Source organism: Lepeophtheirus salmonis, chromosome 14, assembly GCF_016086655.4.
Source record: "Lepeophtheirus salmonis chromosome 14, UVic_Lsal_1.4, whole genome shotgun sequence".
NCBI lineage: Eukaryota > Metazoa > Arthropoda > Copepoda > Siphonostomatoida > Caligidae > Lepeophtheirus > Lepeophtheirus salmonis.
This window is the reverse complement of record NC_052144.2, coordinates 20,531,954-20,554,696: the sequence shown is the minus strand read 5'-3', so window position 1 is coordinate 20,554,696 and position 22,743 is coordinate 20,531,954. Positions and strand designations below refer to the sequence as shown.

The following is a 22,743-nucleotide window of genomic DNA, read 5'->3' as shown; positions in this document are numbered from 1 at the left end:
AAAATAGATGCATTGTCATCGGAAGACATTGATATTGATACCAAAATACAAATTCCTTCTACAAAGGAAAGTGAAATCCAAAAAGAAATCAATGTTCTTCATATAGACGACAAGAAGGTATCAGAAAAAGATATTACTAAAGAAGAAACAATAGATTCTTCCATTAAAGAAACAAAATTAAATGAAAAGGATGAGTTGGTATCAGAACCAGTTCATACTGATATCAAAATTCAAATTCCTTCAACAAAAGAAAGTGAAATCCAAGAAGAAATCGATGTTCTTCATATAGACGACAAGAAAACATCAGAAAAAGATATTGCTGAAAAAGAAACAATAGATTTTTCTATTAAAGGAACAGAATTGTATAAAAAAGATGCATTGTCATCAAAAGTAATTGATATTGATATCAAAATTCAAATTCCTTCAACAAAAGAAAGTGAAATCCAAGAAGAAATCAATGTTCTTCTTATAGACGAAAAGAAGATATCAGAACAAAATATTACTGAAAAAGAAACTATAGATTCTTCAATTAAAGGAACAGAATTGGATAAAAAAGATGCAGTGTCATCGGAAGACATTGATATTGATACCAAAATACAAATTCCTTCTTCAAAGGATAGTGAAATCCAAGAAAAAATCGATGTTCTTCATAAAGACGACAAGAAGGTATCAGAAAAAGTTATTACTGAAGAAGAAACAATAGATTCTTCCATTAAAGAAACAAAATTAAATAAAAAGGATGAATTGGTATCAGAACCAGTAGATACTGATATCAAAATTCAAATTCCTTCAACAAATGAAAGTGAAATACAAGAAGAAATCGATGTTCTTCATAAAGACGACAAGAAGGTATCAGAAAAAGATATTACTGAAGAAGAAACAATAGATTCTTCCATTAAAGAAACAGAATTAAATGAAAAGGATGAATTAGTAACAGAACCAGTTCATACTGATATCAAAATTCAAATTCCTTCAACAAAAGAAAGTGAAATCCAAGAAGAAATCAATGTTCTTCATATAGACGACAAGAAGGTATCAGAACAAAATATTACTGGAGTAGAAACAATAGATTCTTCCATTAAAGAAACAGAATTGAGTAATGAGGATGAATTGGTATCACAAGCAGTTGATACCGATACCAAAATTCAAATTCCTTCTCCAAAGGAAAGTAAAATACAACAAGAAATCGATGCTGTTCAGATAGATAACAAGAAATTATCAGAAAAAGATATTACTGAACAAGAAACAAAAGATACTTTCATTAAAGGAACAGAATTGCATAAAAAGGATGAGCTCATATCAGAAGCAGTTGATACAGATAGCGAAATTCAAATTTCTTCTGCAAAAGAAAGTGAAATCCAAAAAGAAATCGATGTTCTTCAAATAGATGACAAAAAAGTATCAGAAACAGATATCACTGAAGAAGAAACAAAAGAGACTTCCGTTAAAGATACAGAATTGAATAAAAAGGATGAACTGATATCAGAAGCCGATGATACTGTAAGCGAAGTTCAAATTCCTTCTACGAAGGAAATTAAAATTCAAGAAGAAATCGATTTTCTCCAGATTGACGACAAGAAGGTATCAGAAAAAGATATTACTGAAGAAAAAACAATAGAAACTTCCATTAAAGAAACAGAATTGAATAAAAAGGGTGAACTGATATCAGAAACAGTTGATTTTGATAGCAAAATTCAAATTCCTTCTATAAAGGAAAGTGAAATCCAAGAAGAAATCGATGTTCTTCATATAGACGACAAGAAAACATCAGAAAAAGATATTACTGAAAAAGAAACAATAGATTCTTCCATTAAAGAAACAGAATTGAATAAAAAGGATGAATTAGTATCAGAAGCAGTTGATACCGATAGCAAAATTCAAATTCCTTCTACAAAGGACAGTGAAATCCAAGAAGAAATCGATGTTCATCATATAGACCACAAAAAAGTATCAGAAAAAGATATTGCTGAAAAAGAAACAATAGACTCTTCCATTAAAGAAACAGAATTGAATAACCTTGATGAATTGGTATCAGAAGCAGTTGATACTGATAGCAAAATTCAAATTCCTTCTACCAAGGAAAGTGAAATCCAAGAAGATATCGATGTTGTTTATATAGACGACAAGAAGGTATCAGAAAAAGATATTACTGAACAAGAAACAAAAGATACTTTCATTAAAGGAACAGAATTGCATAAAAAGGATGAACTGATATCAGAAGCAGTTGATACAGATAGCAAAATTCAAATTTCTTCTTCAAAAGAAAGTGAAATCCAAGAAGAAATCGATGATCTTCAGATAGATGACAAGAACGTATCAGAAAAAGATATCACTGAAGAAGAAACAAAAGAGACTTCCGTTAAAGATACAGAATTGAATAAAAAGGATGAATTGGTATCAAAAGCAGTTGATACCGATAGCAAGATACAAATTCCTTCTACAAAGGAAATTAAAATCCAAGAAGAAATCGATTTTCTCCAGCTTGACGACAAGAAGGTATCAGAAAAAGATATTACTGAAGAAAAAACAATAGAAACTTCCATTAAAGAAACAGAATTGAATAAAAAGGGTGAACTGATACCAGAAACAGTTGATACTGGTAGCAAAATTCAAATTTCTTCTACGAAAGAAAGTGAAATCCAAGAAGAAATCGATGTTCTTCAGATAGATGACAAGAATGTATCAGAAAAATATATCACTGAAGAAGAAACAAAAGAGACTTCCGTTAAAGATACAGAATTGAATAAAAAGGATGAACTGATATCAGAAGCCGATGATACTGTAAGCAAAATTCAAATTCCTTCTACGAAGGAAATTGAAATCCAAGAAGAAATCGATTTTCTTCAGATTGACGACAAGAAGGTATCAGAAAAAGATATTGCTGAAAAAGAAACAATAGAAACTTCTATTAAAGTAACAGAATTGAATAAAAAGGATGAATTGGTATCAGAACCAGTTCATACTGATATCAAAATTCAAATTCCTTCAACAAAAGAAAGGGAAATCCAAGAAGAAATCGATGTTCTTCATAAAGACGACAAGAAGGTATCAGAAAAAGATATTACTGAAGAAGAAACAATAGATTCTTCCATTAAAGAAACAGAATTAAATGAAAAGGATGAATTGGTATCAGAACCAGTTCATACTGATATCAAAATTCAAATTCCTTCAACAAAAGAAAGTGAAATCCAAGAAGAAATCAATGTTCTTCATATAGACGACAAGAAGGTATCAGAACAAAATATTACTGGAGTAGAAACAATAGATTCTTCCATTAAAGAAACAGAATTGAGTAACGAGGATGAATTGGTATCACAAGCAGTTGATACCGATAGCAAAATTCAAATTCCTTCTCCAAAGGAAAGTAAAATACAACAAGAAATCGATGCTGTTCAGATAGATAACAAGAAATTATCAGAAAAAGATATTACTGAACAAGAAACAAAAGATACTTTCATTAAAGGAACAGAATTGCATAAAAAGGATGAACTGATATCAGAAGCAGTTGATACAGATAGCAAAATTCAAATTTCTTCTTCAAAAGAAAGTGAAATCCAAAAAGAAATCGATGTTCTTCAGATAGATGACAAAAAAGTATCAGAAACAGATATCACTGAAGAAGAAACAAAAGAGACTTCCGTTAAAGATACAGAATTGAATAAAAAGGATGAACTGATATCAGAAGCCGATGATACTGTAAGCGAAGTTCAAATTCCTTCTACGAAGGAAATTAAAATTCAAGAAGAAATCGATTTTCTCCAGATTGACGACAAGAAGGTATCAGAAAAAGATATTACTGAAGAAAAAACAATAGAAACTTCCATTAAAGAAACAGAATTGAATAAAAAGGATGAACTGTTATCAGAAACAGTTGTTACAGATAGCGAATTTCAAATTTCTTCTGCAAAAGAAAGTGAAATCCAAGAAGAAATCGATGATCTTCAGATAAATTACAAGAACGTATCAGAAAAAGATATCACTGAAGAAGAAACAAAAGAGACTTCCGTTAAAGATACAGAATTGAATAAAAAGGATGAATTGGTATCAAAAGCAGTTGATACCGATAGCAAAATACAAATTCCTTCTACAAAGGAAAGTGAAATCCAAAAAGATATCGATGTTCTTCAGATAGACGACAAGAAGGTATCAGAAAAAGATATTACGGAAAAAGAAACAATAGAAACTTCCATTAAAGAAACAGAATTGAATAAAAAGGATGAACTGATATCAGAAACAGTTGATACTGATAGCAAAATTCAAATTTCTTCTACAAAAGAAAGTGAAATCCAAGATGAAATCGATGTTCTTCAGATAGATGACAAGAATGTATCAGAAAAAGATATCACTGAAGAAGAAACAATAGATTCTTCCATTAAAGAAACAGAATTGACTGAAAAGGAGGAATTGGTATCAGAAGCAGTTGATACCGATAGCAAAATTCAAATTGTTACTACAAGGGAAAGTGAAATCCAAGAAGAAATCAATGTTCTTCAGCGAAACGACCAAAAGCTATCAGAAAAAGATATTACTGAAGAAGAAACAATAGAAACTTCTATTAAAGAAACAGAAATGAATAAAAAGGATGAACTGATATCAGAAGCAGTGGTTACTGATAGTAAATGTCAAATTCCTTCTCCAAAAGAAAGTAAAATTCAAGAAAAAATCGATGTTCTTCAGATAAACGACAAGAAGTCAACAGAAAAAGATAATACTGAAAATAAAATAATAAATTCTGGCATTAAAGGATCAGAATTGGATGAAAAAGTTGCATTGCTTTCACAAGCAGTTGATTCTGATATCAAAATTCAAATTCCTTTTGCTAATGATAATGCACCCATCAAAGAAATCGATGTTCTTGAAACAGATGACAAAAAAGGATCAGAAAAAGATATTACTGAAGAAAAAACAATAGATTTTTCCGTTCAGGAATCAGAGTTAGATAAACAAGACACATTTGTATCAGAAGCAATTTTAACTGATATTACTGCAAAAGAAACAATAGATTTTTCCATTAAAGGAACAGAATTGGATAAAAAAGATGCATTGCCATCAGAAGCAATTGATACAGATAACAAAATTCAAATTCCTTCTGCAAAGGAAAATGAAATCCAAGAAGAAATTGAAATTCTTCAGATAGATGACAAAAAGGTATCAGAAAAAGATATTACTAAAAAGGGAACAATAGATTCTTCCATTAAAGAAGCAGAGATGGATAAGAAAGATGCACTGGTATCAGAAGCAGTTGATACTGATGCTCAAATTTCATCTGCAAATGAAATTGAAGTCCATGGAAAAATCGATGTTCTCGAGAAAGAGGAAAAAATAATATCAGAAAAAGGTATTCCTGAAAAAGAAAGAATTGATTCTTCCATTCCAGAAATTGAGTTGGATAAAAAAGATACATTGGCATCAGAAGCAGCTGATAATGATGCTCAAATACAAATTCCTTCTGCTAATGAAAATGAAATCCAAGAAGAAATCGATATTCTTGAGAAAATTGATGAAAAGTTATCAGAAAAAGATAATATTGAAAAAGAAAGAATATATTCTTCCATTCAAAAAACAGAAATGGAGGAAAAGGTTAGCTTTCAGTCAGAAGAAGTTACTAGTAATGCTAAAATTGAAACACCATCAATTAAAGAAATTAAAAGCCAAGAAGAAATTGGTGTTATTCAGTATGATGAAGGAAAGGTATCAGAAAAAGATTATACTGAAAAAGAAACAATAGATTCTTCTATAAAAGAAAAAGAATTGGATAAAAAAGATACCTTGGAGTCAGAAGAAGTTACAACTGATGCTAAAATTCAAATTCCTTCTACAAAGGATAATGAAGTAAAACAACAAACTGGTGTTCTTGAGAAAGAGGACAAACAGTTGTCAGAAAAAGATTTTACTCAAAAAAATACAATAGATTCTTCTATTAAAGGCAAAGAGTTGGATAAAAAAGATACCTTAGAGTCAGAAGCAGTTACTATTGATGCTAAAGTTCAAACTCCATCTGCAAAGGAAATTGAAGTAAAACAACAAATAGATTCTTCCATACAAGAAACACAGTTTGATAAAAAAGACACTTTGGTATCAGAAGCAGGTGAAACTGATAATAAAATTCAAATTCATTCTTCAAGGGAAATTGAAATCAAAGGAGAAATCGATGTTCCTGAAAAAGATGATAAAAATGTATCAGAAAAATGTATTACTGAAAAAGAAACAGTAGATTCTTCTATTCCAGAAACAGAGTTGTATAAAAAGGACACTTTGGTATCAGAAGGAGTTGATACTAATAGCAAAATTCAAGTTCTTTCTGCAAAAGATAATGAAGTAAAACAAGAAATCGATGTTCTTGAGAAAGATGACGACAAGATATCAGAAATAGATTATACAGAAAAAGAAACAATAGATTCTTCCGTAAAAGAAAAAGAGTTAGATAAACAAGACACATTTGAATCAGAAGCAATTTTAACTGATAGCAAATATGTAGTTCCTTATGCAAAGGATGATGAAGTAAAAGATAAATTCGACTTACTTCAGAAAAAGGACAAAAAGGTATTAGAAAAAGATATTCCTGAAAAAGAAACAATAGATTCTTTTGTAAAAGAAAACGAAATGGACAAAGAAGATACTTTGATTTCAGAAACAGTAGACAGTGTTAGTAAAATTCAAATTCCTTCTGCAAAGGAAATTCAAATCAAAGAACAAATCGATGTTCTTCAGAAAGATCACGAAAAGGTATCAGAAAAAGATATTCCTGAAAAAGAAACAATAGATTCTTTTGTAAAAGAAAACGAAATGGACAAAGAAGATACTTTGATTTCAGAAACAGTAGACAGTCTTAGTAAAATTCAAATTCCTTCTGCAAAGGAAATTCAAATCAAAGAACAAATCGATGTTCTTCAGAAAGAGGACGAAAAGGTATCAGAAAAAGACATTACTGAAAAAGAAACAAAAAATTCTTTTATTCAAGAAACTGAGTTAGATAAAAAAGATACATTGGTATCAGATACAGTTGAAACTGAGAGTAAAAGTAAAATTCCTTCTGCAAAGGATAATGAAGTAAATCAAGAAATCTATATTTTTGAGAAAAATGACGAAAAGTTATCAGAAAAAGATATTACTGAAATAGCAACAACAGTTTCTTCCATAAAGGAAAAAGATATGGATAAAGGAAATTCTATGATTTCAGAAGAAGTCGACATTTATTGTAAATATCAAATTCCTTCTGTAAAGGGAATTGAAATCAAAGAAAAAATCGAAGTTCTTGATAAAGATGACGAAAAGATATCAGAAATAGAAATTACTCAACAAAAAACAATAGATTCTTCCATTAAAGATAGGGAGTTATATAAAAATGATACATTGGAGTCTGAAGAATTAAATACTGACAGTAAAATTCAAGCTCCATTTGCAAAGGACATTGAAATCAAAAAGGAAATTGATCTTATTCAGAAAGTTGACAAAAAAGTATCAGAAAAACATTTTACTGAAAAAGAACCATTATTTTCTTCCATTCCAGAAATAGAGTTGGATAAAAAAGATATCGTGGAGTCAGAAGCAGTTGATCTTGATACTAAAATTCAAGTTCCTTCTGCAAAGGATGATGAAGTCAAACAAGAAATCGATATTCTTGAGAAAGATGACGAAAAGGTATTAGAAAAAGATATTATTGAAAAAGAAACAATTGATTCTTTTATGAAAGAAAAAGAAATGAATAAAGAAGATTCTATGATTTCTGAAAGAGTAGACACTGATTTTAATATTCAAATTACTTCTGCAAAGGAAATTCAAATTAAAGAGGAAATTTACAGTCTTCGGATTGATGACGAAATGGTATCAGAAAAAGTCAAAATTGATTCTTCCATTCAAAAACCACAGTTGGATATAAAAGATACATCGGTATTGGAAGTAGTTGATACTGATAGAAACATTCAAACTCTATATGCAAAGGATAATGAAATCAAAGAAAAAATAGATGTTCTTGAGAAAAATGATGAAAAGATATCAGATAAAGAAATGAATCAAAAAAAAACCCTAGATTCTTCCATTCAAGACACAGAGTTAGATAGAAAAGATATATTGGAGTCAGAAGAATTTAATACTGACATTAAAATTCAAACTTCATGTGAAATGGATATTGAAATTAAAGAAAAAATCGAAGTTCATCAGAGAGATGATAAAAAGGTATCAGAAGAAGATAAAACTGAAAAAGAAACAATTGATTCTTCTATTCAAGCAACAGAGTTGGATAAAAAAGACTCATTGGTATCAGAAGCAGTTGATACTGATTGTGAAATTCAAACTCCATTTGCAGAGGTCATTGAAATCAAAGAAAAAATTGATGTTCTTCAGAAACTTGACGAAAAGTGTACAAAAAATTATATTACTGAAAAAAAAACGATAGATACTTTCATAAATGAAGTTGATATGGATAAAAAAGATATAATAATGACAGAAACAATTAATATTAATAGTAAAACTCTATCTGAAAAGAATATTGAAATCAAAGAAGAAATCAATGTTCTTGATAAGGATGACGAAAAGTTATCAGAAAAAGATATTACAGAAAAAGACATGATAGATTCTTCAATAAAAGCAACAGAGATGGATAAAAAAGAAAAAACGATGTCAGAACCAATTTATAGTAAAGTTCAAATTCCTACTGTAAAGGATATTGAAATCAAAGAAGAATTCGATATTGTTGAGAAAAATGACGAGAAGTTATCAGAAAACTATATTAGTAAAACTCAACTCATATCAGTGGAGGACATTGAAGAACATGATAAAATATTGTTAGAAAAAGATATGGCTGTAACAGAAATAAAAACTATTTCAATTCAAGAAAAGGATATTGTTGAGAAAAATATAAAGGAGTCTGAAGATGTTGCTATTGATAGTAAAATTCAAATTCCATTTAGAAAGGACAGTGAAGTCAAAAAAGAAATTGATGGTCTTGAAAAGGAAGACAAAAAGGTATCCGAAAAATTTATCTCTGTAACAGAAACAGAAGTTTCTTCGTCCCAAGAAAGTCAAATTGCTTCAATAATTGATGTTTTGAACAAAACAGAAGTTGTTATTGAAGAAAAGAACAAAAATAATTCAGAAAAAGATAATACTGAAACAGAAACAAAAGCTATTTCAATCCAGAAAATGGATTCAGATAAGCAACAGGATATGAATCAAGTTATGACTCAGAGTAGAACTCAAATTTTATCATCAGATGACGCAGACAAGAAAGAAATATACGTTCTTCACAAGGAAGCTGAAAAATCAATTACAATATTGGAGTCACAATTTCCAACTGTAGAGGAAGTAGCAGAAAAAACTGAAACTTGTATGATTAAAAAAGAAGACGAAACGGTATCAATGAATGATATTATTGAAAAAGAAACAAAAGCTCCTTTGATCCCAGAGACTAAGATGGATCATCAAGAAGACGTTACAGACTCAGAAGAGTTAAAAACTGATGTATCTCTGACTAAACCTCGATTTCAATCTGCAGATGATATCGTGAACAAAACAGAAATTGATCATAAAGATCATTTGACTCAGAAAAATGAGGCAGAAAAATATTTTACGGCAGACATAAAAGAAACTGATGTCATTAAACAAGAAGAAAAGGATAGTTTTGATACAGAAATTCAGCTTCTTCTGGATACTGAAGTTGAAAACCTTCAATGTATTAAAGATTCAGAAAAAGAGTTTCCAAATGTAGAAAATCATCAGGTGTCTGAAAAATATGTTACAGTGCAAAAAGAAAGTAACATAATTGAAGAAGAACATAAGAAATTTTCAGAAAAGGATATAATTGAACCCGAGATGGATAAACAACAACCTATTCAGGAGTCAGAAAAAGATGATACTGAAACTGAAATTCCATCTTCAAAAGATATTGCAGATAAAATAAAAGGAGAAACTATGACTCATCCTCCTGAGGAAAGTGAGATTGATCAAACAAAAGAAGTATTGGAAACACAACAGGAGATTTTTGTTGAAGAATATCAATTGTCTTTAGCAAAGAATATTCAAGATAATGAAAACTTTGATGTTGTTCAACAAGAACACGAGAAATTATCAGAGAAAAACATTACTGAACCAAATACTAACATTCCTTCAGACAAAGATAATGTAGATGTCATTGATTATTCTGAAGACAAGAAAGATGCAGATATTAAACTTTCTTCCGAATCAAAATTTGAAAGATTTGAAAAGATGGCACAATCTGTAGAAGTTAATACAAAAGTTGGTGACGTTTCAGTAGAATTTGAGCATCAGTTCATTAAAACTGATTCACTCGTCAAAAAACACGCAGATATTTCAAAAGAATCTATAAAGGAAATTATAATCAGGCAAATTGAAGAAACTTCAGTCGAAAAAGATTCAAAGAGTACAGAAATTTCTATAATCGATAAGAAGAAGGATACAAAAGAAAAAATCAAAGAAATAGTTGAAATTAAGTCTACTTCCGAACAAGTATTAGTATGCAAAAAAATTGAAGATAAAGAAGAATCCAAACAAGATGTTATGGATATTGAATCACAAGAATCATTGATTCAGAAAATCAATGAGTCTGTGGTTGATCAATCCGAATTTTCAGATACCAATAAACAAAAAGTTCAAGTAGAAACTAAAATTGAAGTAACAGAATGCCTTAATCAATCTATTATATCGGTGACTGAGGAAAAACATTCAGAAATAAAGTCTGAATCTATTTCATATGTAACTGAAGAAAAAGATTTTGATGTTCCCGTCGACTCTGTTAACGATCAAAATGAAGACAAATTGGAGTCAAAAACTACAACAGCTGATGATAAAGAAACAGAGGAAATTAGTTTAACTGAAGAAAAACCTTCCACACAAATTTCTGAGCATTTGGTTGAAACTGAAACAAGCAAATGTATTTCGAAAGATTTTACAGTCAGAACACCAGAGATAACCTTAACAAGAGAGGAAATACAAGGACAGTTAAGTCGAGAAAACGAAACTCTATCAGAATCTGTAATATTTTCTTCTGGATACAAAGCTTATGGAACAGATAATAAAACACAAGAGGAACTTGACATTTGTATTAATAGTTCTACTAAAACTCCTATAGTCAAAGAAACTTTTACAAAAGAATCCAAATTAGATTATCTTTTGAAAAAAGATGAATCAATTATAACGGAGGAAATTGTCGAGTCGAGCGAATATCATAAAACAGAAATGGCAATTAAAAAATTGGAAGAAAAAGCAACAATTATTGCTTCTCAAGTGGAAGACTTTTCCAATCAAATGAATAAAGAGAATGCTTCCTTCAGCAAGCAAACATTTATTGATGATAAATTAATTGATGAAACAGTCAATAACATAGTTTCCAGCGAAAAAATAAAAAATATCATTTTGCACGACGAAAGCGTTCAAGTATCAAAGAACTCAGAGGATAAAGAAGATCCTGACGTGTTACAAGATAATGAAAAATCGAATAGTCCAATTAAACAAGCAGGCAAAGGGGGACAGGATCAAAAGGAATCAATTAATAATGATTTAGACACGTACTTTGAAGACATGAGCCTCCCACCAGCAGATATTAAAACTTCTACAGAGAAAAGAACAATCTCCTCCATTGAAGAGGACGAATTAAAAGGTAAAGAAGTAGGCACAAAAATAACTTTACTTGAAGAAAACAAGCCTCTTCAAGAAGTATCGGAAGCAGTTTCTGCAGAAAAAAGTTCTGACCATAGGAAAGAATCTGAATCAGTTTTAGAAGATAATAAGGCTATGACCAAGTCTGATATCGCCGCTGAAGTTTCTATTGAGACCAACCAAACAATATCTGAAATTTCTCAAAAGAAAGAAAGATCGATGGAGTCGAATATTATCGAGAAGGAAATTGAAATGTTGGATTCAGAGAAAACTACAGAACAAAAGGAAAATCAACAAGGAAAAGCCATTGATATGGACACTCTGGTCCAAGAAGACCATGAATTGAAAGACAAAGCAGAAAGTGATAATATAATAATCGTCGAATCAAAGGAAATTTCTGAAGCTACAAAACTTTGTAATAATGAAAAATTAGAAATTTCTCAAATACATATGACATCTAAAAAGTTCTACAATTTTATTGAAGAAAAGTTATTAGATGTATGTAAATATAATGAGCCGACAAAGAAAGATGATGACACGAGAACAAGTGATGCAGAAAATATGGATGACAATACTAAAGAACTGCTAGAACATGTTGTATCAAAGTTGGAAGATAAGCAATTCATTGATACACAAATGAAATCAGTAAAAGAAACCAAATTATCTACTGAAGAGGCACTTAAGTCTAAAGAGGAAATCAATACAATAAAACAAAGTTCGTTTAGTATTGCATGCGAGGAATCTCATATTGAAATAAAAGACGTTCAAATTGTAGAAACAAGCAGTCAAATATTTGATAGCTCAACTACAGTGAGAGAGCACACAATTTTAGATAGCTGTATTGTGTCTGAAGAAAAGGACAAAGATTCTTCTAAAACAAATACTGATGAAGTTTTGAAGTCAAAAGATATTGAAAAAAACAAGATGAATGTTTCAATAGCAGTTCAAAAAGATACAATTAAAGAAGTGGATGTCGTCGACATCACCTCGGACAAAGACAATATTCAAATAAGTATTAAAGGAAGCTTAGGTACCTTGACAGAAAATTTCGACTATAACAAAGAAACTAAATCTACAAATATAACCCATGAACTTGAAAAAGAAGAAGGCACAGAATATGAAATTATTGTTCCAAGTCCACAAAAAAATAATGAGCTCATAGACTCATCAAAATTTGAATTTGAAGAAACGCTTGTATCGGTAGAAGACTCATTCATTAGCATTAATGAGCAGACAATTGAATTTTCAGAATCTGAGCCGATAGATCTAAAATTTAACAATGACTACTTAAAGGATCACAATGTCGAAATTATTGAAGAGGAAGAAATTGAAAACTTACCTGGAGGTGAATCATTGGTCACTTTTGAAATAAAGGAAACAATAATTTCGTCTGAAGGTGAAATCAACGTTTCAGAATACACAACGTATGAAGTTTTAGATAAAAATGATGACAACTCACATATAGAATGTGAGCTGCTCTCCAAATTCCCTGACTCTATAACTTCTACATTATCAGATACAGACATTGAAAAATTAAACGAAGAAACAAAAGAGGATGAACTCTTAATTAAAGAAACTTTTTATGAAAATAGAGATTCCAAAAATTTGTCAATATCGACAGTTGAGGAAAATACACCATTTGATCTAGAATATGAGATAACGGAAGGTGAATCACAAATAGCTGTTGATAGTGAAGACGGAAATGAGGAAAATTTTAAGTCAGGAGACAGAAACATTGAAAAAGAATCTAGTGAGAAATACTTGTGCGAACCAGATTCCACAGTAGACTACCCATCATTAGAATTTATTCCTTTGAGTCAAAAAGAAAAGGACTCAATAGAGCAAAAAGAAACTTCTAGTCAAATGGATGATGATATTTCTGACCAAGATTCCAGCGATCATCATTCAATTTCAGCGTCAGAAACTATTATTGAAGAAAAAACAGGGCAGGTACAAAAAGAAACGCTGAGAGATAACGATGAAAAACTAGAGACTCTTAGTGTTAATAAACAAAATTTAGATCAACCAGATATTCCTGAGGTAACAGAAACAATATTAAGAACGGTGGAGAGTAAAAAAACGACACGATCGAAAGAAGTATCTCCAGTTAGAGAGCCGATTTGCATAGAGAGAATTATTCCTATTTTAGGAGAAGCATTGGTTAGTGTTGCTACATCCTCACGAGAAAAATTGGTTGGAAAAACAATAGAGGCTCCCAAAATCCCAGAAAATATACTCAAATGTGAAACCAAAAAAATAAGAGAGGACTTAACAACCAAAGAAAATGAGGATAAAGACAAAGGATTTCTTTCTAAGAAGAATCAAAAAGAAAAGATTGATCAAATAATCAATGAAGCTTATAAGCCTAGAGAATCAACCGTTTCTCAAGCAACTGTTTATAGCACACAATTGATCAAACTGTAAATAAAAATGAAGAACAAATATCCGTGTCTGATGAACCAATAGTAGAAAGATGTACAAACGAGCTTATCAATGAGAATGTCCCTTCAAAGCCTTATCAAAAGGAACGTATTATTGAAGAACCAAGCTTCGAAGAATGTACGGAACAAGATGGAATTGACTGTGAGGAGATAACACTTTTACCTGAGATAACACCCGAATCTGAGAGCAAAAATTTTGACAAGGATTCCTTAGACTCCAAATCAATTGAATCAACGTGCACTGTACATCAGGAATGCTCTTCAATTAGTTTTACTCAAGAAATTTCAATGCAATCTACAACAAATTCCTCCGAGACTGAAAACAAGGATACGGCAAAATCAATAAAAGACAGAATATTAAGATCAGACTTTGACGACGAATCAGGAGATATTTGTTCTACTGACGAAAGCTTCAAAGCCACTTTTACTCATACATTTGACGATGAAGAAGATAGCAAGGAAGAACAATTCTCACAATATTATTCTCAAGATGGGCAACGAATGACTGAAAGGGTTGTTGTCACGATGGATCAAAACAGCAGTTCTAAGAAAACTGATGAAGAGTTGGTAATCTATGATAAAGTCATAGATGCTCCAATTGAGAATAATAAATTTGAACCTCGCAGTGCAGATGAGGATCTTCAATTATTTGAAGACTTATCATCAACTGAGGTGTATAAAACAAAAGTTGAAGCTTCTCTGGAAGATATTGTTGACTCTAAGGATTCCATTAAAGAAATCAGGGGAGAGGAAAGTGAGGAAAATGACGAAGACCTTGCTGATGAAGGAGTCCTTGCATCAACACTCTCAGATCCTATGACAACTTCAATGTATATAAGTCAAGAATATCCTGAGGATGAAGAAGAAATGTCATTCGAAACTGTGTTAATTATTGTCAAACGCCTTGAGTATATACTTAGAAAAACAGAACTCATTTTAGTTGATGAATCTTCAGCCATTATTTGTGAAGAACTTCCGGATGAAAACATGCTTAAATCCATTGCCATTAGTATTGATGAAATTCATAAACTCGTTGAAAAATGTCAATCTTTCTATGAACACAAAACTACAAAATTAGACTTTAAAGATTATGTTCATATAATGACTCGCAGTGTAGAGTCTCTTGTTATAAAAAGTAAGCATGACGCTCAAATTTTAATTAATAGAAACGTATCCTGTACAGAAAAATTAAAAGAGGACCTTTCTCGCGCCAACGAACTTCTGGTTCAGTGCAAAAACATCGAAATAGATGATGAAGAAGAGGAGATAGAGGAAGAAACAAAACTGATAAAGACTCCTCCACCCTCCCCTCATCCTGAAAAAGAATCCTCCTTTTCAGAATACGTTTACAAGGCAGAGAATGAGAGTACGTCATCAGAAGTCAATAGAAACATCGAAAGCTACACCGAAACAAAAACTGAGGAGACTTCCACATTCAGCTCATCTACGTTACTAAAACACCACACAACAATTACGCATGATGTAAGAGATTTCCAGGCCTCCGGTATCTATGGTTTTGAAGAAACCATAGTATCACCCAGATCTTGTATTGTAAAACAGCAACCGTTTAATAGAAGCCAATCCGTTTGTGTAGAATCAACATTTCCTTGCAAGGCATCCGCAATAAGAAGCTTTTCTATCACTTCTTCAGATGTCAGTGAAAGAGAGATCCCTTCAACGTCACCAAGAGATTTCTCTCAATCTTTAGAGAGCACAGGCATGATGCCTGCAATATACGAAGACTATGAATGTCACTACACCTCTATGATTGCTCATATAGTGTCATGTCCGAGACGAGGTATTCCAAGAAGTGAAGAAATGGAAAGAATATGTGATGTTTTCTTAGAGGATCAAAATACCGAACCAGAATCTTCATCTTTCCCTACCAAAATTCATTCAGAGAAACCCTTCCCTACTGCAATATCATGTATTGCAGAAGATCTTAAAGGAGACAAAATCAAGCAACAAATTATTCAAACAGGAGAATCCATATCTGAAACTATTTCAGATGTATGTACCATGTTAAAAAGTGGAGAAAATACTGATACAGTTCTTCAAAGTAATACTTTTAAAACCACCGTTTCGACTAGCCCTATTCCAAGAGGAGCAGCAGCATTCATATCCCATGCTGATAATGTAAGTCAATCCCCCTCCCCACAGCCCCTTCCCTCAAGTAGTGCAAACTCCACACCCACTAAAAAGAAAATAGATCTAAAAACCACTGTTGTAACAAAAACTATAACGACAAAAACTGTCATGGACTCTGATGGAAATGTAATTGAAGAGATTACAGAGGAGTCTGAAGACACTTCTAACGAAATTGAAGGTCAACTAGCAAAATGGGGAAAGCCAATGAGGCTCCCTAGTCCGATACGACCAAACAACTCTCCTCCTCCTCCAGAAAGAGAAAGGAAATCAAATAAAAAGTCAGACCACTCCAGAGCTACAACTTCATCGTCACCGCCCGTTTACATGGATTTAGCATATGTACCTCATCATGGAGACTCTCAATATTCTAATGTTGAGTTCTTCATGAGAGTCAGGGCACGATACTACGTATTCAGTGGTGTAGAACCCAGTAGAGAAGTCTTTAACGCGTTATTAGAAGCCAAACAAAAGTGGGAAGATAAAAATCTGGGTAAGATTATTTTATTTCAATCATTTTAATGTTTTATTTTGTTAACAATTGGTTCTACGATGAATTTTCAAAAAGGTAAATTTACCATCAAATTTTATTTTCAATCTATCATAATAATATATTTTATGTATTTACAGGATCTATTTTTAAATAATTATGTACTTAAAGCAAATTACAAACTTATTAATCATATTCTTATCGTTTTAAATTGTTATATTGTTCAAACAAAGTATTTCAATCGAACTTTGTTCAACGTACAAATATTTTATTGAGAGTAAAGGTCCAATATTTCAGAGTAAATCTACATTTACACATTTTTACAAATTATGTTATATTAATCTCATATTTATCGAAATGCTTGAAATTTGTATTTCAAGATTGTTAATAATTTTTTTTCAAAATGTTATGTTTACTTGGTAGTAAGTTGTGCAATGATTAAGTTACAATACTTGATCGGACTCATCGGACTAGACAATTATATAAATTTAGCTAAAACTATGTATATACTAGTTAAAGACACAAAATTTCACTATAAAAAGATGTTATATCAAGGAAATTAGGGTATGTGACCATACAATACAAAAATTGTAAAGTAAACCCTTTATCCTCTTTCTTTTTTGGCAAAGTTTGTCAATTCGACGACCCTTAATATGTCTACAAATAGTATAAACATATACGACAAATATTTAGTCTAATTTTTTCAAAAATACAAAGATCAGAAAAGGGTGTCAAATTGAATTTCCTTCTGTATTATGCATAAAATCCTATATAATTGTGGAATATTATAATTAGTATTATATATTTTGTAAGAACTTAAGTTTCTTAAACCATAAGTAACATGGTTCTAGAATAGTTTCAGTATCTCTTTCCATTGAAATTATATTTTTTTCAAGTCTCAAATTTTGTACACATATTCCCTGACTAGAAAAATATAAAATGTAATAAGATAAATAAAAAAAGAAAAGATATAACAAGTATCCTCTACTCCTTCAGGTGCACAATTTTTTAATTAAATCCCGCGAGTAAAGGTACAAATATGAATATCAAAAGTACTCAATATCTAATGAAGAATAAATACGATATTATCTAGAAGATTATGAGCGTCGTTAGCAAAAAAAAAAAAACGAAAAAACTACTTTGAATACTGAGGTCTTTAAACGCTTCTATCTATACTAAATGGCTAATGTCAATATATGTTTGTTTTTTAAGCCGAATTCTATTAATTTAAAATAGCATTAGCCGAGGGAAAATATTATTTTTATAGTTAAATTCATAGGTACTTATTTTATGATGCATTTTAAGACAATTTACACCAAAGATAGGCGAGAATTCTTCTTTTAGAGGGAGATGTTTACACACACACACAAAACTTATTAAATAATGAACAAAAAAGAAGAAAGAGCACACGCTTCAACTCTTTTCTTTTTTTTAATCGCTAACTAAGTTTTTTCTTTATACACGTGTCTGAGATAGAGTCTGTTGAATATTTAAATATTATAAGAAATTGCTAAGGATTAAATAACTGAAGAATTTAATTTAATGTCTTGTCTTGATATTAAAAAGCATTCAGAATATCATCCTTAATAATTAAATAACATGGCACAAAACAAGAACACTAAGGCCCACCTCCACATGGTGACGTTTTCAAAACAAGGCTATACTTTTTTTGTACATACAAAAAGTATTACGTCCTTTTGAGTACTTAAACACAAAAGACATCTTAGGGCTTAAATCTTAATCTTAAAGGCGGACTTAATACATCAATCATGAATAAGATTTCCATCTAAAAAAATCAAAAACTAAAGACCAAATGAGAGAGCTTAAACTATAGTGATAAAATAATAAATATAATTATTGTTATTTCACTACAGAACACTTTTTTTGTCTTTAGTCTAGTCAAACGCCATTCTGTCTATTTGAAAGAACTTAGTTAGACTGCTCGAAAGATCGAGGAGCCAAATGATATTTTCCGGCACAAGTTTATAAATTGTTGCCCATCAGAGAGATCTACAGTTCTAGCTGAGAAGATTTTCTTGATCTCTTAGGAAGGTTAGCTGATTAATTACACAATTTGCTAAACTTCCAATGCATACATCATGTTAATCAACATCCAAAATAACCCTAGTTTGTTAGGAGAAGACCTGAATCCTTAACTTTCAAGGACAAAGTCTCCATCTTGACTCTGATTTATTACTCTATAACAATCCTTGATGTAGATAGAGGTTTGAATATATCTTCATGGTATTTTGAACAAGAAATTGACTGCATATGAATGCCAATGATTATTCGCAACGGACCGTAGAAGTAATAACTCTGTGATTCCTTCAAATGCTTCGAAACTTACTATTGGATGTTTTATTTATGAATTTAAATATAACTATAATATTTTCGATGTACTAATGCACTTTTAAATGTGGAAAGTTCTCCTCCTTATAGCATTAATTCGTTTTATCCCTCCAAAATCATAAAAGAAGTAGCTGATATTTACAAGGGTCTTCATTCAGGTGTACCATATGTCTCGCTTCAACCTTCTCATCTCACTCTTAGAAAAAAAAATATATCTACTAAGGGAATTGGATTCATACTTATTAGAGAAGGAAAAATGAGCGCACTCGTCGGGTAGGAATTAATTCTTCCTCTTAATGAGTACAATTTACTTATACAACATGAAAAACCCCGATTCTAAAACTTTTTTAATGCATTAACTGTGTTTTCAGCCTCTTCCCCTTTATAAGTTGTTATCGAAAAAAATCGTTTTCAACGAAACACCGACCTCGTGTGAATGCAACCCCAAAACTTATAAATATTTTGCTTTAGTTTCTAAACTTTAATCGAGTAGTACATAATTGACAGACCCTCAAATGATGACGTATCTGATTTTTCGTATCAGGTCAGGTTTAAGAATATTTTCAATTTCAAATTTTCGATCGATTTTACAATATTCCTGAGTAAAAAAGACAAGTATAAATCAAACATAAAAACCTATATCCTGGAATATTATTCTATTGTTTTCCTGCTTAATGAAAGAAGGTTTATCCTCAAAAAATATCATCATAGCTTTTGAGCAATTTTCAAACACAAAAAAGGGAAAATGAGTTATTTTTTCCACAAAAAAATCCAAAATGAGCGATGTTTTCCAAAATGTCAAAATGAGAAATTTTTTGAGCAATTGCTCAAAAATTCTAAATCCATAAATGGCCTTAAATGATGTATTTAATTCAAGATAAAAAAATTAGAGCCAAACCATATTACTTTTTTTAGAAACTTTTTAATTTAACACTCATATATGCCTATGAGATGTTGTATTTATTACCTTAGTAAAAATTTATATAAAGTTGATTTTGATAATTATAACAATGCCTATTCGGCCAGGAATTTCAAAGATTTTTGTCAAATATAACATGATGAGTTTCCCCCTTTATTTACTAGCCAAATGACTACTATGGCACGATGTTACCTTTCTTATTAAAATAAACTGAAAAAAGGCCCAAAATCAATTGGTCTTTATCCAATTCTTCCCAACGCTTGAAATTATTATTCAATAATAATTGTTTGCAATTGTTCACAGCTTCAAATGAGCTAATACTAATTAGATCAACACTCATAACACTAATTCCCGAAAAAGAAGCTTAAACATTGACAGTTGACAACAAAATCATTTTTTTATTTTTTTCTTAGCGGGGTAACGCCGTGTTGAGTGTCAGAAAATTCACTAAAATAAACCAAGTCAAAACGCCAGGATTGGTCTTGGACCTTTTTTGTTTCTATAAAATTTATACACTTAAGGTTTAATACTTAATACTTTGTATTTAGATAGATTTATCCTTGGTAGCTCTTTGGAAGTAAGCACATTCAACGATATCCCTTATAATTAATGAGTTTTTAGTCTACAACTTTGTTGAAAAATAATTGTTAAATTAAAATCTCTAATCTAAAAATTGTTTGAAAGATCAATCTTTGCTGAAATTTGTAGATGGACATTTTAGAAATTTTAAATAGAAGAATATATTCAAGACCTATTTATTATTCTATACATAAAAGAAAGATTGACTCATATGGGAAAATGAAAAGTGCCGTCTTTATTCTAGATATCTAGAGTTCAATGGCTGAACATTAGTTAAATAGAAAAAAATTATTTTACGAACTTGGGTTGTAGTTATATATAAGGTTGGATTACTGAAGGGCACTAGTGTATCTTGAGATTACGTCAACTGTTGTATACCCCTGCTGTATGATATACATATTTATTCCTTGGAAATGAAGAAAAAGAATAGAAGGATAATTATAGATTTATTATAGCAAAAATACTCTGACAACAGCTGACGCTATCTCGAGTCGATAAGACCCTCCTCAATAAAAACTTTCTCATTCTATATATTTAGCATGATTCTACTATATTTTTTTGTGAGTCCTAATAAACGTTTTGCCTTTTATATACACATATGATTCACTAAATCTAATTGTGTCTTACTATTTTTCAGAAGTGACAATAATCCCAACTTATGACTCTGATGCGCTTGGTTATTGGGTGGCAGAAAATGAAGAAGCCCTGATAGAAAATAAAATAGACTTGGCACCCTCAGCTAGTCGTTGTACAATAAATCTTCAAGATCATGAAACTAGCTGTGCTGCCTATCGATTGGAATTTTAAACTAATGACCAATTTTCTCTTTCATCATATTTTTTAGCATGATGGAAATTGGATAATAATTGGTATATTTATTATGTGAATATGCTTAATTGTAAACAGTCTTTTTTCTTGTCATTGTTAAAAGTACCTCCCCCCTCCCCAACCCCCATACACACACACATAGCCCCCTTATTTAAAAGATGCTTGTTGAATCTTTTAATCTATATTCTATGAAAAATCAATTCCTCAACTTTTTTTAGTGCAAATTCAATTCGTCAATGATTAATTTCTTTTCTTCATTGGAATTTACTCTCTATTAAAATATTAAAAAATCTTAAATTAATTTTTTTTTAAATTGGTGCTAAAAGTATGAACGGAAAAAAAGTCGAAGAATTCAGAATCTGAGAATAGAGCCTCATCATGACGAATACATAAGAACACATAATTAAAAGGATTCACAAAATCCAAGGATGTAAACATAAAATTTTTTTTTCTTCTCTAGAAGAAAAAAATCTTATACACGTAATATGGACATAGTATTTAACAATAGATATGTAATAATACTGCACGGCTTTGTCAGACTTTGGAAACGAGGACATCATATATTTGCTATGATTATAGGTTGACTTCCTATCCAAAAGTGGTTTTTTTTCTTCTAAATTTAAGATTTAAAAGTATAAAAAATTGTTTTAAAAAATCGTTAAATTCTTAAGAAAAGGAGAGAGAGAAAAAACAAAAAAAAACACATAACATAAAAATAATATTTTAAATTTTCAAGGTAGTGGACACTATATATATTTTTTTTCTCTGGCTAGTTAATCCCACCTTCTTTTTGTTGCCCTTATGTAGCAATTTGTATGTAAATGTTACCCTTAAACAAGAGAAGGTAAATCAAATTTTAATCATGCTCTTCTGCGTTAAGTATTTATCCATAAGGATATGATATTTTAATTTGTAATAAAAAATCTCATAAAATCTCTCTCAACCATTAAATATAACTACATAATATATATTTGTAAGAGTTTTTAATTAATAGCACGCAAAAACTGTTTATATATGCAATTCTTGATATAGATTCATAGCATTATTGGATTTTTTTATTTTTTTTCAACTCTATTTTTCATGCGAGACAAGAAATAATGTAATCTTAGAATGATTTAATTAATACATAATTACTCATAGGTAAATGCAGATAATTGTTTGAAATGTTGTTTATAATCTCTTGATTTATATACTTCAGGGAGCATTGTATGTATTTAATAGCTTGAAATCTCTTGTAAAGGAAAAACAAAACAAAATAAATCCAGGGAAAAAATTAAGTTCATTATATGTAATATATGAAATAAAAATATGTATTGTCAGCTTATGTAGGTCAGAAACTTGAAAGATAATAAAATATCTATGATAAATATAAGTAAAAA

The 22,743-nt window shown here is 30.5% G+C and overlaps 1 protein-coding gene across 1 annotated transcript in view; it reads left to right on the top strand.

Moving 5' to 3' along the window:
* Positions 1-22,743, top strand: part of LOC139907243 (uncharacterized) — a 26,759-nt gene extending 4,016 nt beyond the window's left edge. Inside the window, 5 exon segments of the mRNA XM_071893521.1 lie at positions 1-12,643; positions 12,863-13,037; positions 13,206-13,968; positions 14,016-16,692; positions 21,174-22,743. Coding sequence (XP_071749622.1) covers positions 1-12,643; positions 12,863-13,037; positions 13,206-13,968; positions 14,016-16,692; positions 21,174-21,343 — 16,428 coding nt within the window. The 3' untranslated portion in view covers positions 21,344-22,743.